General features: G+C 31.3%; 1 protein-coding gene and 1 long non-coding RNA gene across 3 annotated transcripts; both read left to right on the top strand.

The window, feature by feature from the left end:
* Positions 1 to 3,937: 3,937 nt before the first annotated feature.
* Positions 3,938 to 7,270, top strand: LOC112099565. The gene is made up of 5 exons (XM_024186978.1): positions 3,938 to 4,479; positions 4,613 to 5,851; positions 5,943 to 6,404; positions 6,495 to 6,600; positions 6,698 to 7,270. Exons 1-5 carry the CDS (start codon positions 3,938 to 3,940, stop codon positions 7,268 to 7,270), a joined length of 2,922 nt encoding a protein of 973 aa, XP_024042746.1.
* A 3,144-nt stretch (positions 7,271 to 10,414) lies between these two features.
* Positions 10,415 to 10,920, top strand: LOC112100359. Of its 2 annotated transcripts, none has more exons than XR_002906707.1 (3): positions 10,415 to 10,443; positions 10,519 to 10,623; positions 10,893 to 10,920. It is a non-coding gene; the product is annotated as an uncharacterized LOC112100359 (long non-coding RNA). The 2 variants fall into 2 exon arrangements; XR_002906708.1 differs by lacking the exon at positions 10,893 to 10,920 and adding an exon at positions 10,706 to 10,733.
* Positions 10,921 to 18,859: the final 7,939 nt, after the last annotated feature.

Below are 18,859 nucleotides of genomic sequence, written 5' to 3'. Positions count from 1 at the left end.
TTACATCAATGCTTATGGAACTCTGCTAGATTTTTAACCTTCACTAATATTCGAGAGATGTCTACTCCACTCACACTTAGATAAGGAAGAAGACTACATTCACTCAATTATACATTATAATTAAGGAAGAAAATACCCCCACATTGAGTTTGTAGGGGTTCACAAAGGCCGAGTGAAGTTCTCGGATAGTTTTGAAATATAGCAAATAGGCTCTTTTTCTTATATTTTTGAATAACATTAGGACAGCATAAACTCTCAAGATATTTTTATATTTTATCCAAACTTTTCAAATTATTTAATTAAGCCCTTGTGAAACTTTATTTTGCAGTTCAGTCCAAATACAAGGAAGAAAGTAAAATATTTAACATTGATCTTTAAAGGTGGGCAACTTTGGTGTTTATATCAACCCGATCAGATTTCGAGTTAATCGAGTTAGGAAAAAGTAATTCAAACTCAACTGGAACTTATAATTCCATCCAAATATAATTTGAATTAGATTGGATCGAATTGGAAATTTGTGTTTTTGTGTGCAAGTGATTTAGATCAGATCAAATTTAATGCGATCAGACCACTATTTAATCCAATTGAGTTGGATTTTTCATCTGCATCCTATCCAAACTCAATTTTTTTAGGTCAGCTCGGATTATTTGATTATGCCTATTCATCTTTCTTAAAATATTGCAAACTTACTTTATGAAACCAAAAACAAATATGAATGCTATGATCATTATTATAAATTTTTGAACTTTTAAATGCTTTGATTATGTACTCATTCAACTACACTAGCATTATAAGAAAGGAGTAAATAATGTTACCTAAGCTTCTATGTAATAAATATCATTGATAATTAGTTGAATTCTTGACTAGATAATTAAGCATTATCCATGAATCATTTGAAGTTTTGAACTTTATCTTTTTCAACCTTCAATGACTTGTGACATTAAAGTTTTTTTTTTTTGACATATTGTCTTTAACAAACAGTTTAACGTATACATCAAGTCATTGAGGTCTGCAAATGACCTTTTGGACCCACAATGTCAATTGGCAAAAGAAATTTGCTTTGATAAATAATCCAGAACGCCCAAGTACAATGACCAAATTGGTAATTGACTAATTCCTTACACTACTACAAAAATTTAAATTAATGACCCATAAGTTATGACGGTTCTTAAAAATAACCGTCATTAAAACTTTTTTATGACCATTATTATGTAAACCGTCATAATATTTAATATTTATAATGACGTTTTTTTTAAAAAACCGTCATTAAATATAAAATTAAAATATAATATTAATTTTAATGACGGTTCATTATAAAAACCGTCATTAAAAATATTAGTACTGACAATGACAGTTTTATTCGAAAACCATCATTAAATGTAAAATTAAAATTTTTAATGACGGTTCGTTATAAAAACCGTCATTAAAAATATTAGTACTGACAATGACGGTTTTATCTAAAACCGTCATTAAATGTAAAATTAAAATTTTTAATGACGGTTATTTATAAAAACCGTCATTAAAAATATTATATACTTACAATGACGGTTTTATTCGAAAACCGTCATTAAATGTAAAATTAAAATATAATGTTAGTTTTAATGACGGTTCGTTGTAAAAACCGTCATTAAAAATATTTTATAGTTACAATGACGGTTTTATTTGAAAACCGTCATTAAATGTTAATATTATTTTTAATGACGGTTTGTTATAAAAACCATCATTAAAAATACATACTTACAATGACGGTTTTTAAACTTAACTGTCATTATATATCCACTAAAATATAATCCCAGTATTAATGTCAATTATTTTAGGAACAGTGGTTAAAGAGGAAATTATTAATCTTCATTCATGACCGTTTATTTTATAAACGGTCATGAATAATACAAAAAAAAAAAAAAGCAAAGCCGATTTCTAGACTTGGCATTTTATTTCATCACTTCAAAATATCTCTCCCAAATACCCAAATACCCAAATTCCTTCACTCGCTCATTTCTCTCCAGAATAGCCAAGATTAATTGTTGCCCACTTCCTAACCATCGCAACCTTGGGATTATTGTGCCGTCTCAGCAGCCACCGGGTTGAATCCCATTTTTAATGCTCCAATCCATCCTCAGTTCACTACCTAGGTCAGATTACTGGAAGGAATTTGAAATTTCTTATTTATGAGCCAAATCATTCTTGTTCTCTATCTCTCTCTGTATTTTCATTTTATTACTTATAAATCTCATTAATTTGACTGGGCAGGTTTTATGGTTTTGTAACCTAGCATTGGATGACTCTAAACATGGCTACTTCTCTCGGAGATTTTTGGTGTGCTTGATATCAGTATTGAGTTCAATCATCTGCAAGGTTTGTTTCAGTTCTTATAGTTTGTTTTAACACTTTTTCGTTGCCATGTAATTCTATGGTGTGGATTTTATGAAATTCATGTTTAATTCAAAAAACTTTGTTTCGTTAAGTATTTAGTTCTATGACTGGCAATAATAGGTAGAAAACCTTAAAAGGGCCATAACATCAATCGTTTTTGTTGTTTTTTAACTTTGTTTTGATGTAATAAAAGTATTCCTTCCTCCCAAACTCAATTGAGAGGATTTAATTATTCTTTTCTTAGACTGAAGTTTTTAAAAGCTGTGATTGCCACTGATTTATAAAGAAAACAATAATTGTAAAATTATTCTGCTGTTGTCATGCTGCTATATGCTGTTAAAAATAGCACATGGAAAATCCAAGCACTGATTTTAGCAACTGGACAACATCCATAAAATTTTCTCAGTGTGTCATGCTGCTATTTGTTGTAAAAAATAGTATTGAAAAGTTTCAGGTGCTATTTTAACACAATTACAGCAGCATGACGGCACCTAAAAATTTTTCTGGGTGCTGTCTTGCTGGTATTTGCTGTTAAAAACAACACCTGAAAGTACAAAATGCTGTTTTTATCAGATGGACAGCACCTAAAAATTTTTTCTAGGTGCTGTCTTGCTGGTATTTGTTGTTAAAAACAGCACCTGAAAGTTCCAAATGCTGTTTTTATCAGCTGGACAACACCTAAATAATTTTCTGGGTGCTGGCTTGCTGGTATTTGCTGTTAAAAACAGCATCTGGAAGTTCCAAATGCTGTTTTTATCAGTTGGACAACACCTAAATATTTTTTTGGGTGTTGTCTTGTTAGTATTTGCTGTTAAAAACAGCACCTGGAAGTTCCAAATGCTGTTTTTATCAGCTGGATAACACCCAAAAAAAATTTTAGGTTCTGTCATGCTGCTGTCTAACTGCTTTTAACTCATTTTTAGCAGCTACGTAGCACTTATAAAATATTCTAGGTGCTGTAATTTGTTGTTTGCTGTAAAAAACAGCACCTGAAAATTTCAGTTGCCGTTTTTATCAGCTAGACAACACTCACAAATTTTTCGGGTGCTGTCATGCTGCTGTTTATGGCTAAAAACAGCACTTGAAAGGTTTTTTAGGTGCATTCAAGCTGCTGTTTGTTGTAAAAACTGCAATGGAACTTTCAGTTACTGGGTTTATCAGTTAAACAACACATAAACTACTTTGGGTGCTGTCCTACTGCTGTTTGCTGTTAAAATAAGCACCTAAAACTTTCAAGTGGTGTTTTTATTAGTTGGACATCACTTAAATAAATTTGTAAGTGCTTTCATGATGTGTTTGATGTTAATTAAAAACAGCACCTGAAAGTTACAGGTGCTGTTTTAACACAATTACAGTAGCTATACAGCACCAAAATAATTACAGTGCTACCTTTTCTTTTTTCTTTTGTTTACTTATTTTCTTGTTTGCTCTTATGTCCAAACTAATTCCCTTTTATTTTTTGGAAATAAATAGGTTCAGTTTTCTCATTGGAACATCAAAGCACATTTGGTTACGAGGTAGTAATTAAAACTTCAGGCTTCAATTTATTGTTGTTGAGTTTACAATGGATAAGTCTTGGATTTCATTGGATAGAAGATCCGAAGAATATAGAGTCGGTGTTAAAAGATTTTTGAATTTTGCCGTTCGTCACACGACAAATCCAAATCATATGCGTTGCCCTTGCTTGAAGTGTGGGAATGTGAAATACCAGAATATTTCAGAGATAGAAACTCACTTGATTATCTTTGGAATCGATCAAAGTTATACAAATTGGTTTCTACATGGGGAAGAACTTGTTAGAGGGCCTTCTACTAGTAGAAATGCACAACTTATAAGAGAAGTTGATTATGATCATGTTGATAATACTATTGAGCTAGTTCAAGGGGCACATGATAATTTTGAAAGTAATCCTGATGCATTCCAAAAATTGCTTGAGGATGCTGAAAAACCACTATATCCAGGCTGCAGCAACTTTAAAAAGTTATCGGCTTTAGTAAAATTGTACAACTTGAAAGTGAAGAGCGGATGGTCAGATAAAAGTTTCTCCGAGCTACTTAAATTACTAGGAGAGATGCTTCCAGACCAAAATGAAATCCCGACATCTATGTATGAGGCAAAAAAAAACATTGAATGCATTGGGAATGGAATATGAGAAGATTCATGCCTGCCCAAATGACTGTATACTGTATTGGAAGGATTACAAAGATTTGACTTCTTGCCCTACTTGTGGATTGTCTAGGTGGAAGGTAATAAAGAACTCAGAAAAGCTAAAATCAGGTCTGCCTGCAAAAGTTTTATGGTATGTTCCACCAATTCCTAGGTTTACAAGAATGTTCAGCATCAAGGAAACATCTAAAAATTTAACGTGGCATGCAGAACAAAGAGAAGTTGATGGTTATCTACGTCATCCAGCCGATACTCCATCATGGAAGCTCATAGACTACACATGGCCTGCTTTTGCATCTGAACCAAGAAACCTGAGACTTGCTCTTTCTACGGATGGGATTAATCCACATAGTTCCTTAAGTAGCAGGTATAGTTGTTGGCCAGTTATACTAGTGACTTATAATCTTCCACCGTGGCTATGCATGAAAAGAAAGTTTATGATGTTAACCTTGTTGATATCGGGTCCTAAGCAACCCGGCAATGATATTGATGTGTACTTAGCACCATTGATCGATGATCTGAGATTGTTATGGGAGGTGGGAGTTGATGTTTATGATGCATATCGACAACAATCTTTCAACTTAAAAGCTATTCTTTTATGGACAATTAGTGATTTTCCGGCTTATGGAAACTTAGCTGGTTGTACTGTAAAGGGCTATAAAGCTTGTCCGATATGTGGAGAAAAAACACGTTCTATTCAATTACAGCATAGTAAAAAGATTTCTTTCATGAGGCATAGAAGATTTTTATCACGATCACACCCGTATCGTGATATGGTAAAAGAATTTAATGGTCTTCCCGAATATAAAATAGCACCCGAAACATTAAATGGAGAGGAAGTTCTAGCAAAAGTGGATAGGTTGAATGTTACATGGGGAAAGCGAAATGGAAAATGTCCAGTTTCACAAAGTTATTGGAAGAAAAACTCTATATTCTTTGACCTTGAATACTGGAAGTATCTTTATGTTCGACATGTGCTTGATGTTATGTATATTGAGAAGAATGTATGTGAGAGTATCGTCGGTACATTGCTTGGGATAGAAGGAAAAACAAAAGATGGACTTGCAGCTCGTATGGATCTTAAACCATTGAATATGCGGACTGAATTGGAGCCTATAACTGAAAATGGGAGAACTAAGTTACCTTCAGCATCTTTTACATTAAGTAAAGAAGAGAAAATCAGATTTTGTAAAACATTATCTGAGATAAAGGCCCCTGATGGTTACTCTTCAAATATAAGAAATCGTGTGTCAATGCAAGATCTAAAGTTGTATGGTATGAAGTCTCATGATTGTCATGTTCTGAAGCAACAGTTATTGCCCGTGGCTATAAAGGCATTGCTACAAGATCACGTTAAAAAAGTTATAATGAGAGTGTGTTTTTTTTTTCAATTCATTATGCAGTAAGGTTGTAAATGTGGCTGCACTTGATCAACTACAAGCTGATGTAGTCGAAACGGTATGCTCGCTTGAGATGTATTTTCTTCCAGCCTTTTTTGATGTCATGGTTTATTTGATGGTACATCTTGTTCGAGAAGTTAAACTTTGTGGGCCGATTTATTTACGATGGATGTACCCATTCGAAAGAGACATGAAAAAGTTAAAGGGGTATGTCAGGAACCGTAATAGACCAGAGGGTTGTATAGCTGAAGCATACATTGCTGAAGAAGCTGTTGAGTTTTGCTCAGAGTATTTATCTGGTGTAGATGCAGTTGGACTTCCATCTAGAAAAAATGCTACATATGACTATTCAGATATGGGCTATCCTCTTTTAGGAGGTAAACTTGAGACTGTGCCTTTTCACCAATGGCAGCAAGCACATCTTTATGTTCTAGCAAACACAAATGATGTTCAACCTTATATCGAGTAAGTGTTTTGTATTATGTTTTCAATTACTATCATTTATTTTATTTTATTCTTCTAAAATGAAGTAATATGTCTAAACTATTATATTAGTGAGCACTTTGAATATTTGAAGGAGTTACACCCCATAAAGTCTAAAAGAGAAAAATGGTTGCACGATGAGCATAGTAAAACGTTTATTGGCTGGTTGCGCCTTAAGGTAATTACTTATTGATTAATGAATTAAGATTTCCATTATGTTTGTTTTTTCTTTGTTTGGTTAATTTTGATAGTATATGTTCTTTTATTGCACCAAGGTTGAACAACAATTGAATAGTTCAAGTCACGGCATTTCTGAATCACTGAGGTGGATAGCACAAGGGCCTCGTTTAGAAGTAATAAAGTATTCTAGATATGTCATAAATGATTGCCGATTTTACACAAAGGAATTGGATGATGCACGAGTTGTTCAAAATAGTGGGATCACTTTAATGGCCAAGGCTTTACAAATCTCAAGTGCTAAAGATAATAATCCAGTCTATTCAGATATGACTTTCTATGGCATTATTGAAGAGATATGGGAGCTGGACTACCATCAATTTAGAATTCCAGTGTTTCGATGTGATTGGGTTAAAAGTAGCAATGGTATCAAAGTAGATAAGTTTGGGTTTACTTTAGTTGATCTTCAAAGAACAGGGCATAAAAATGATCCATTCATTCTAGCATCGCAAGCAAAACAAGTGTTCTATGTTGAAGACCAACTTGATCCTAGATGGTCAATTGTTTTAGAGCCTTCTATAAATATTGCAAAGGATGATGTCGATGAAGATGGCTTATATGACCATTTTATGAACCAACAAGCTTTGAGTAGCAGATTGCCTCTCATTTGATAGAAAGGAAGAGCCTAATTTAGCCTATTTTAAATATGATTGTGAGCACTTAGTTATAAAGAAAACTTTATGATATTTTGTTCATATTATTTTTTTGTGAAATCATTTTCTTGATTATTTCTTTTATGGTTTACTAATCATGTTTAAGTTACAGGCTTAAATGGATTCTTCAAATATTCCTCAAGATGATGATGCGCATACTTTAGGAACGAATGAGAGGAAGAAAAGAGGTCCAACCATGATGCCTAAAATTGTAAAGGGTACAAGCAATGGGAAGAAGTTCCATGTTAACTTTAACTACAAAGGAAAACTAATAGGTAAGATGCGACCAAAATTGAGTAGTATGGTTGGGGTTTGGTCTCGATCTTTGGTTCCGATTATGTATACAACTTGGAAAAAAGTACCAATAGAAGTTAAAAACAAGTTATGGGCATGTGTTACGGTACGTATGCTAACGTTTATAATTTTTTTCATAAATAATTCAGAAATTACTAATTTAATAATTAAATTTCTAATTTATTAATTATGATCATTTTCATGAAGGCAAAATTTGATGTTGGGGAAGATAGAAAAAGATTCATTATGCTGAAATTTAACAAGACTTGGAAGACATTTAAGTATAAGCTCACAGCATATGTAAAAGAGCATATAGATGAACCTGAACTCTTGAGACATCCCCCAACCAGCCAAGAATGGGGTTCAATTCCTCAAGAAGATTGGAACCAATTTGTTGAGTCCAGGAAATCAGTAGAATTTAAGGTTATGAAATACTATTATGTGTCATATTTTCATATAACTACTTTATTGTATCATAACTTTTGTTCTTAATGTATGATGTTTTTTGGTTAACTTGATAATGCAGAATCTTAGTGAATCTCAGACAGAACGGCGTAACAAAGTCACTATAAATCATGGTCTTTCTAGAGGAGGATATGTTGGCTTAGAAGAACGAATTGTAATTTACTTTTTAAATATTCTTACTTTCCTTATTTCTTATTCCAACTTTGTTGCATTAAGTGAACTAACTAACAACATAATTTATTGTAGCAACGAGCAACTGGTGTTTATGCTCTCGTACCACGAGAAGACTTATGGGTTGAAGCTCGAAAAACAAAGAATGGTGAATTTAGAAGTGAGGATGTTAAAGAAAAGGCTGAGAAAATAGTAAGTTTATATTTTTTACATAGTATTTGACTCATAAGATTATGGTAAATATAATCTTATCCCCCTGAATTTTTTGTCTTTGTAGACTGATTTAAAGAAACAAGTTGCTGATGGAGAAATTTCATTTCAACCGGGTGAGGATATTCTCACTATGGCTTTGGAGAAACCAGAACATCCAGGTCGAGTACAAGCTACTGGTGATGGAGTGACGATAACATCATATTTTGGAAGGGCGAAACGTAAATCTATAGCAATTGATATAGAGAATATTGTCGAAGAGAAAGTGGATAAGATTGTCACGCAGAGAATGATAGAATTTAGAAAGGAATTCAATGATTCTCAATTTCCACCAAATCGACTACAATCTGACCGAGATAGTTGTTCAGATCTAGGCGAAAAACAAGATCAGAGTAGGCCTGTCGCAAAGGACCAATCCACACCAATTGCAAGGTTATCAAAGGTACATTTTACTGTTTATTATTTTTTACTATTTTTACAGTAAACTTTACAGGAGATACAATAGTAAAAATAGTTTATTTTATTGTCATTTCTGCAGCTGTTTTGTCAAGCGATAAATAATGTTGTTTTTCTGCGAAACATCAGTGGAAGATATCTTTATGTTACTACTATTTTGTTGTTATTTCGTAGTGAAAATCAAGCTACTTTTTGTAAAACAGCAGCAAAAATAGCTTTATATTACTACTGCTCTTACTGTTGGTCTGGAGTAGCAAAAATAGTTGTTTATTTTATTGTTGTTCTTACTACCATTTTGTAGTAAAAATCACGTCGTTTTGCTGTAAAACAACAACAAAAGCAACTTTATTTTACTGGTTTCTTGTAGTAAAAATCATGCTGCTGTTTTTTTTTCAAAACAACAAAAAATATACCTTTATTTTACTGTTATTTTTGTTGTTGTTTTATACTTTGAGTTATGTTGCTTTTTGCAAAAGAGCAGTAAAAAACAACACCATTCTATTGCTATTTTGGCTGCTGTTTTGTACTAAACGTTATGTTATTTTGCATGCAAAACAAAAGCAAAATCCTTACTTTTTGTGACAACGTATAAGTAACAATAGTTATATTAACATAACTTTATTTTACTACAATGTTGTCTATTTTTTGCAGCTTTTTGATGAAAGATTAAGTTATTCAATAATTTATTTGTTGGTTTATTACCTTTTATTACAGGGGACTTTTTGTAAGTTGGCATTAGGCGATGACCTTAACATAGTGGCTCAAGGAACGGTGTTTATGGATAATGAACCAAATGCAACCGTGCATGGCATACCACTTGCATCTACTGATGTACGTGTGTCTATTGATGTTGCATTCCAAAAAAATGCTATCTTACCTCGACCGGTTCGTGATGAGCTTATACTTGTAAGCCATGCTATTGGATCTATCGTGGCTTGGCCTAAAAATTTTGTTATTACAAGTAACAACGAGGTAAATTATTTCATTATGCCATATATTCAAATAAGTAGATTATTATTTTGTGTTTAATTGATTTTTTTTTAATATTAGGTATCAAAGTTTGTTTCTCAAGATGTAGCAAGTTCGAGTATGCCTCCAATTGTGAAAAGTCTTTTTTCATTTGTTAAGAATGTGATGCACCCCTCCGGATCCATTATAATCAATTTTGATCCAAATATGTTTGCTTCTACAACTGAAATGATGTTTCTTGGTAGGGATGATATTCTACAATTTTGTAGAATGGAACAAATATCAGTTAGTGTCATAAAATTGTATATGAGGTGATGTGTTATTCCAAATTTCTAATATTGCTATGTATAGATGTAAGAGTGTATATTATTTCTGTATTATGTCTTGCACAAGCTGCTATTTGAGAATATAAAGAGATGCAATTTGGAAAAAAGGTTCAAGTTTGTTGATCTAGAATTTTTTGCAAATGGGAGTGCCCATGACAGTGAGGAAAAGGCCAAAAAGCTTGGAGATATAATGGAATCGATCGATCCAACACAACTTATCATTTTTCCATATAATGAATCGTAAGTTATACATTCAAAGTGAATAAGATTGTTATGATATTTGGAATTTTACAATGATAAGTATATTGCACGCAGAGCACATTGGATGTTGACTGTTATTGATTCATATGAAGGCCAATGTTATTTTTTTTATTCAATTGGTCATGATCCGCGTCAAAACTTGAAAGAGCTTATTAATAGGTATGTTAAAAAATTGTACTTTTTAGCTTGTATTTTCTTTATATTATTTTCTAATATATACTTTGTAATTTTTGAAATTAAGTTCATTGAGAATGTTTAGCACGGCACATGGAAAAATTAATCGAAAGCATTGCATATGGAAACCAATGAAAGTAAGGAACATTAGTCTTAAATTCAAATTCATAATATTTTGTATATGAGATTTATAATTTATTATTGCATGAATTTGATCATTGTGTAAATTAAATCTATTACTTTCTCTTTTGTAGTGTCCTCGTCAACCCAAATATGTTGAGCATTGCGGCTATTATGTGATGAAATATATGTGGGATATTGTGGCTAATACTAATGTCTCTATTCCAGAAAAGGTATTGGCAATTTGTTATCAAATATTTATTTATTTTCCCCACAAAATAATTTATATATTTTTCACTTTATAGTTTGTTAAGATACAAAGCTACACTCAAAGGGAGATTGACGAGGTGAGATGCGAGTGGGCTAGGTATACATGGCAACTTGCTGCTACATATGAAAATTAATTGATTGACAATTCAAGGTCAGTCTCTAATAGTACTAGATACTACAACTTATCATGATTAAACTACAACTTGTAATAAATGAGCTTGATATATTTATTTTTTTCTTTCTTTGTAAATAATGTCGTAGGTCCCTAGCAGCTGCATAATTTTTTTGAAAATATTACATATGAAGACTTGATGAGAATTTAGATGTGGTAGCTAGATTACATGTGGAAGAGCTAGTATTTTGTTGAAGATGAAGGATTGTCAAAGTTCTCTACAAAAGAGCATGAGAATTTTCTTAGTTAGTAGTTGATTTTTTTATATTGGAAGAGTATTTGTAAGAATTTCAATGTATTACATTTTGTTGAGGATGTATGAAGGATTATACATCTAAGATTTTTGTAAAGCAATATTTTGTATATGATATAGTTGTAAAAACGTAATTGTAAAAATATATTTGTTAAATAGAAAATTACAATTAAAGCATGCTTGTAATAATTTTTTTTTTTAGATAACATCAAATATGACGGTTCTATAAAAGCCATCGTTATAAATTGATAAATAGTCATAAAAAGTAGCAAAACATGATATAAGATGACTGTTTTATATAAAACCGTCATGTAAAAATAGTAATTTAATGACGAGTATTTAAAAAAATCATCATAAAAAAATTTTAAAAATAAACATTTAATGACGGTTTTTAAGAAAAAACCGTCATTAAAAATGAACATTTAATGTCGGTTTTTTCCTAAAAACCGTCATTAAAAAGTACATGTAATGACGGTTTTTAGGAAAAACCGTCATTAAATGTTTATTTTTAATGACGGTTCTTTCCTAAAAACCGTCATTAAATCTCTAGTATAAATAACAAATAATGACTGTTTAGTAAAATAACCGTCATTATAAATACACATTTAATGACGGTTTTTAGGAAAAAACCGTCATTAAATATTATGTATCCATGGCATATAATGACGGTTTTTTAAAATAACCGTCACTATAAGTGGTCATTTAATGACGGTTTTTGAACCGTCATAAAAAATATACCCCCTTTAATGTCGCTGCCTAAGATGACGATTTTAAAACCGTCATCTTATGTCTTTTAAAACCGTCATTAAAGACCAATTTTGTAGTAGTGTTATTAGATGCATGGCTGTGGCTTTGCGGCAAAGCTATATTCATAAGATCATATCATGTTATGGCTGAACAATAAAATCAATAAAAAATAATTGTAAATTTACTTCCCTAATTAGACATTTAGTATTGTAATTTTGTTTTTGAAAATTTTATGAAAATGATCTAAATTTTTTGGAAAAATTATGAAAATAACCTAGAAAACTATGAGAATAGGTCCACTTAAAACTTTTCTTACTTTTCTAGTTTAAAAAAAAATCATTTTAGATATTAATATCACTAAGTAAGATACCGTATTAATACAGTTAACCGTTGTAGATGGAGTGTTGACGATATATAAATGTCAATAGGCGCAATTAACCTACCATCATATCATTTAAAAATCATAAAAAATCATAACCTATGTAATATATGTGAGGATATGTGAGGAACTGTATAAGTAATAAAATTGATTCTTAAAATTAAATTTTTAAATTTTTTTTTGCTTACATCTACCGTACAACATGGTGATTTAGGGAAAAAAATTACCAAATAGTATAATTAAATTTTAGCTTATGATCAAAATTACTTTTTAATTTCCTAACAATAACCCAAAACAGACCTTGTATCTCACACAATATCATTTTATTTCTTTTCTTTAATACATAACAAGCATGGAAATTTTTCTTTTTCAAATACTTTTAGCAAGATCTTCTCTCATCTTTTTTATATTACCTTTTTTCTCTTATACCATTTTGTCTTTTCTGATTTTTTCTCTTAATTATAAACATAAAAATGAATACAAATAATATTAATGATATATGGCAGGAAATCAAATCTAAAAAATGTTAGACTTTTGCAAGCGGGTGGATGATCATCGAACCTGATGTGGATATAGAGTAATTGCAGATGTTGTAAATATACTGACGGTAAACGGTACACAGTGTTTTCTTCTACATCAAGAATAAAGATTTTGTAGATGCCATAATAAATAAATAATTATGATATTATTTATTTAATTCTAAAAGAAAGTTAAAAAATAAATTTAATTTGCTCGAACTCGTATATCCTCTCTTGATATATATATTTTTTAATTTCTTTTAACCATTCACAAAACTTATTATGTAGGGAAACGGTAAGCAGCTTTTAACCAACAGTTAAGTCATACAAATTTTAAATTGCCGTGAGCTACCGATGATGTAATTTAACAAGAAAACATAGAAAAAATATCATCAAAATTATTCTTTCATCAAGCTTTTGTAGGTAACATTTAAAATTTCTCTTTTTCTTGAATTTTATGAATCCTAAAACTCACTAAATAAAGAGTGTCTGATAAAAATTCATGAAAAAGCCTGAAAATTCTACCGAATTCTATGTTATCATTGGTATCGAGGAACATATTGTACGACACATTTCTTTTTATTTGATTTTTGTGTCCTAAAGTGGCCATCTAATAGAGTTAACAACTATTATTAGTTAATTATAATTTAGTTAATTTAAACTTCTTATCCTTACTTATATTTATTGAAATTTCAACAAAAAAAAATTAAGAGAAGTTATATTAACATCCACCTCTCCTAATTATGACCCATGTCTTTCCCTTGTATTTATATTCTTCTTTATGGGAGAAGAAAATATCCTTTTTTTTTTTAGAAAAATTAAAATTAATGGTCTTTGATCTAACAATTTAAACCTGTATATTCCATCTACTCACAAGTATAGTGTTGTTGGATAGATTGAAAAAATTATGTGAAACTATAAAACACAATTTAGAATTCAGGAGAATTTGATAGCTACGGCTAGAGGTAAGTTCAATGCCTCTGCTATGATTTTATGAAAATCAAATATCATCACATTTTAGTATTAGAGCATGCACCTTTAAGTCTGGCTTTCGATTCTTTGAATGTGCTAGAAAGTAGAAATTGTGTTATTAATATAGTCGCATGCCTAATATAAGTCAATATTATTACATTTTAAATTCATCCGAGTCTGTGATAGATGCATATATTAGTGATACTTCCATGCATAATATTAGTCGATAATATTACATTTTAAATTCATCTGAATCTGTGATAGATGTATATGTTAGTGATATTTCCATGCAACCTTAGATACGAGTACCTCATATGCGTGGATCTTATAAGTGATTATTAGGCCACTAGAATTTTAAATTAGTATGCTACGGTGATATGTTAACTTGACACATGTATTGTACACGAATTAGAATACCTTAGTTTTGTTCTGTGACAAATTTGTTTTTACATGGAACCTGGAATACTATTCTTGTTCGTTTATCTTGCATTATTATGCATTATTGGTAATTAAGTTTTGATGTCAATCTTGAAATTTATTACATTTGAGTAATTGAGAGATAACCACAGAACCTTCAAATTATAAAAATGGATTAATTGGGACACATTAATTTTAATGACATCAAAGGTTGTACTTAAACTTTAGAGTATCATAATATGTATCCACAAGAAAATAATAATATTTGTATTTAAGTAGAATGAGATAGTAGTTATTCATTCTTTTTCTTTTATATATATGTATGTGTGTGTGTGTGTATAAAACTAGTTGCCCATAGGCCTGATAAATTTTGTTAAAATAACAAGTTAGATGTTAGTCGCATTATAAAGAATTAATCTATTGCGTGTTACAACTTTTGCTTGCAGGATAGTTATAATGACGCATTGATTTATTCTAGAATAATTTACATACATAGATATTCCATATTTTTATGCTGCAATTATATTATGTAAGCTTGTTATTTATTTATTCTGTAGTTGTTCATTTTTTATCTATTCCAAGATATGATGCATCTTGCATTCCTTTTTTGACAAATATAAGGACTAGAAAGAGAAAATTCTCCTTACATTAGGGTGCATGGATCTTAACTTAGCACTTCGTGTTAAAGATTGTTAGAGAATAATAAGAATATGGAGGCAAAGAACAAAGAAAATTTCTTAGGATTTGAGACGTGTTTGCACACTTTCTTTTAAGGTTTTATTTGCCCTCACCAATCTTCGTTTGCTATAGAGTTTTAATGGCAAATTACCCCCAAGATATATCAAATTCTGAATACAATCTCTAGCAAATAAGATTGTATTTCCAGAACATATATGAAACCTACAAAATCTGATGATTAATCTAATTGTGTGTCTTTCTTTAACGAAGAAGATGTTTATTTGAAAGAATACAACCATTAGAAATGGTACTTCTTCGAAGACACTCTTTTGGTTTGAATTTGCATCGATTGACAATTGAAATTTTCATTCTTGCTAACCGTTTTTTCCAATTGACGCCTTTCTGGAAATAAACGGTTAGCCGTTTTCTCAATAAACAGTGAGCTGTTTTATTCCAGAATGTCAAATACGTTGCTCTTTGTAAATAAACGGTTAGCCGTTTTCTCAATAACAGTGAGCCGTTTTCTCTAGAACATAAAACATGCTCTCTAGAGTTAAACGGTTAGCCGTTTTCTCAATAACGGGAGCCGTTTTATCCAGAACAGCAAACATGCTCTCTGGACTTAAACGGTTAGTCGTTTGCTCAAGAAACGGCAAACTGTTTTCGTCCAGAATATCAAACCAAAAAAAAAAACTTGAAAGATGTTACAATCCCTCTTACAATCCCCACTAGATTGTAATATTTTTCAGATTTATTAATGATAAACTTATACATACAAAAAGGTATCTTTCGATTTTAAGCTTTAATTAGTGAGTGTATTTCAAAGCATTTACAAGACAATAGTGTGCTAAGCATTAAACTTTGTCTCTTAAGTAAATACCGGAGATACATCACATATAAGCTATCCTAGATTTCAAAGTTGTGTTCCAATAGTTAGCATTATTTCGGCCTTGTGCTCTATCTTGGATTCATGAACATTTACAAGATTAAACCATGACCTTGTTAGAAACGGCACCATTTCTTATGTTCACTTAGGTGAAGTTTCAAATCATGTCTTTAGCTACTATAAGACTTGAACTTCAGTAAGAGTAAATACTCAACCTCAATCTCGTAGCTATTTGCACCGAAACTCTCAAATGGGATTATTTATTACTCGGTGTCAAACCAGTCACATAACAACAACTTGTTATTACCCATTTAACTATGGAGTAGCGGTACAACTACTACATAGTTGGGTTACCGTTGTTGGTGACTTTATTATGCAAAGGTTTCAATCTCATTCCAAAAGATGTATCCTTAACTAAGTCTCTTGAAAGACCTTTTGTTAAAGGATCTGCTAGGTTCTTATTAGTCCTAACATAAACAATATTAATAACACCATCTGCTATTAATTGTTTCACATATTCATGTCTCAAGCTAATATGTCTAGACTTTCCATTATACACTTTATTATAAGCTCTAGACAATATAGCTTCACTGTCGCAGTACAAAGAAATAGATGGCATCGGTTGTGGCCACAACATTATATCAAACAACAAATTTCTCAGCCATTCAGCTTCTTTGCCTGCAGCTGCAAGTGCTATAAACTCACTTTCCATTGTTGAATGAGTTATGAACGTTTGTTTCTTTGAAGCCCAAGAAACCGCTCCTCCAGCAATTGTAAAAATCCAACCAGAAGTGGATTTATTGTCTCTTGTATTGGTTACCCAACTAGCATCTGAATATCCTTCCAGTACTTCAGGATAATCATTATAAAACAAACCCAAATTAATGGTCCTTTTAAGATAACCAAGTATCCTACCAATTGCTTTCCAGTGTTCAACACTAGAGTTACTCGTGAATCTTGACATTTTGCAAACTGCAAATGCTATATCAGGCCTCGTACAATGCATAGCATACATCAAGCTACCAATAGCACTAGCATATTCTAGTTGTGCTACTACTCGGCCTGAATTCTCTAGTAATTTAATACTAGAATCATATGGGGTATTAGCTTCTTTAAATTTCAAATAATTGAATTTAAGAAACACTTTCTCTATATAATGAGATTGACACAACGAGTAACCCCCACTATATTTATCCACTTTGACACCTAAGATAGTATCTACTTCACCAAGATCTTTCATCTTAAATTGTGAAGTTAAATACTTCTTTGTATCATCTACTCCTTGCATATTTGTTCCAAAGATAAGCAAGTCATCAACATACAAGCATATAATCACACCAAAATCATTCGTAAATTTAAAATATATACATTTATCAGCATTATTATGCTTAAAACCATGAGATAAAATTACCGAATCAAACTTCTCATGCCATTGTTTTGGTGCTTGCTTTAAACCATAAAGAGATTTGACTAACTTGCATTCCTTTTTCTCATTTCCTGGCAAAACAAATCCCTCAGGTTGTTCCATATAGATTTCTTCATCAAGATCACCATTAAGAAAAGTTATTTTAACATCCATTTGATGCACATACAAATTGTTCAATGAAGCAATTGCAAATAGCACTCTTATAGAAGTTAACCTAGCTACTGGAGCATATGTATCGAAATAATCAATACCATTTCTTTGCTTAAACCCTTTGGCTACTAATCTAGCCTTAAAAGTTTGCAAAGAGCCATCACTATTGTACTTTCTTCTAAATACCCATTTGCTGCTAATTGGTTGAGATCCTAGAGGAAGATCAACCAAGACCCATGTTTGATTCGACATAATCGAATCCATTTCATCATTTACCGTCTCTCTCCAAAAAGAAGCGTCTCTAGAAGACATAGCCTCGCTAAATGTCTTTGGATCTTTTTCAATATTTAACAACAATGGTACTTTGTTAAGTACATTCTTTCTATCCCCTTCAACCAAGAAGAGTAGTGCTTGTGATGAAATAAAATCCGGAGCTAAACTCTTTTCTTTCTTTTCACGTTGACTCCTCCTTGGTTCGAAAGATGTCATAGACTCTTTCCTTTTATTATTATTAGTGGAGGTACCAAGAGTATTAACACATGGTTGATCAATACTTGATTCTAATTCAATATTATAATCATGTTGAAATTTATTCTCAATAAATTTAACATCTCTAGATTCCATAATCACATTGGAATCTAAATCTAACAACCTATACGCCTTGGAATTTTCAGCATATCCTACGAAAACACTCTTTATACCTCTAGCACCTAACTTTGATGATTTAGGATCATGTATTTTATAAAAAGCTAAACAACCCCAATCCCTTAAATACATCAAGTTTGGTTTTTTTCCTTTCCAAATTTCATAAGGAGATATATGTGTTTTCAAAGATGTAATTCTGTTATGAATATGACATGCAGTGAGTAATGCTTCCCCCCACAAATTATTAGGTAGTTTTACATTAAGGATCATAGAATTTATCATATCCGTGAAAATCTTATTCTTCCTTTCAGCCAAACCATTTTGTTGAGGAGTAAATGGAGCTGTTCTTTGGTGAATAATTCCAAATTCTTCATAATAATTATTAAATTCAATTGAGAAATATTCACCACCTCTATCACTACGAACCATTTTGATTTTCTTATCTTTTTGGTTCTCAACTTCAGCTTTGAAAATTTTAAATTTATCAAAAGATTCATTTTTTGTTCTAAGTAAATACACATAAGTGTCTCTAGAACAATCATCAATAAAAGTGATAAAGTACCTCTTACCTCCTCTTGTTAAAATGCC

This window comes from Citrus clementina, unplaced genomic scaffold (genome assembly GCF_000493195.1).
Source record: "Citrus clementina cultivar Clemenules unplaced genomic scaffold, Citrus_clementina_v1.0 scaffold_3, whole genome shotgun sequence".
NCBI classification, from domain to species: Eukaryota; Viridiplantae; Streptophyta; class Magnoliopsida; order Sapindales; family Rutaceae; genus Citrus; species Citrus x clementina.
This window is presented reverse-complemented; position numbering and strand designations above follow the sequence as displayed.

Coding starts and splice junctions, on each gene's coding strand:
- LOC112099565 (XM_024186978.1), top strand. CDS start 3,938: ATGGATAAGTCTTGGATTTCATTGGATAGAAGATCCGAAGAATATAGA. Junction 5,852..5,942: donor TGTCATGTTCTGAAGCAACA/GTTATTGCCCGT, acceptor TTCATTATGCAG/TAAGGTTGTAAATGTGGCTG. Junction 6,601..6,697: donor TTGGCTGGTTGCGCCTTAAG/GTAATTACTTAT, acceptor TATTGCACCAAG/GTTGAACAACAATTGAATAG.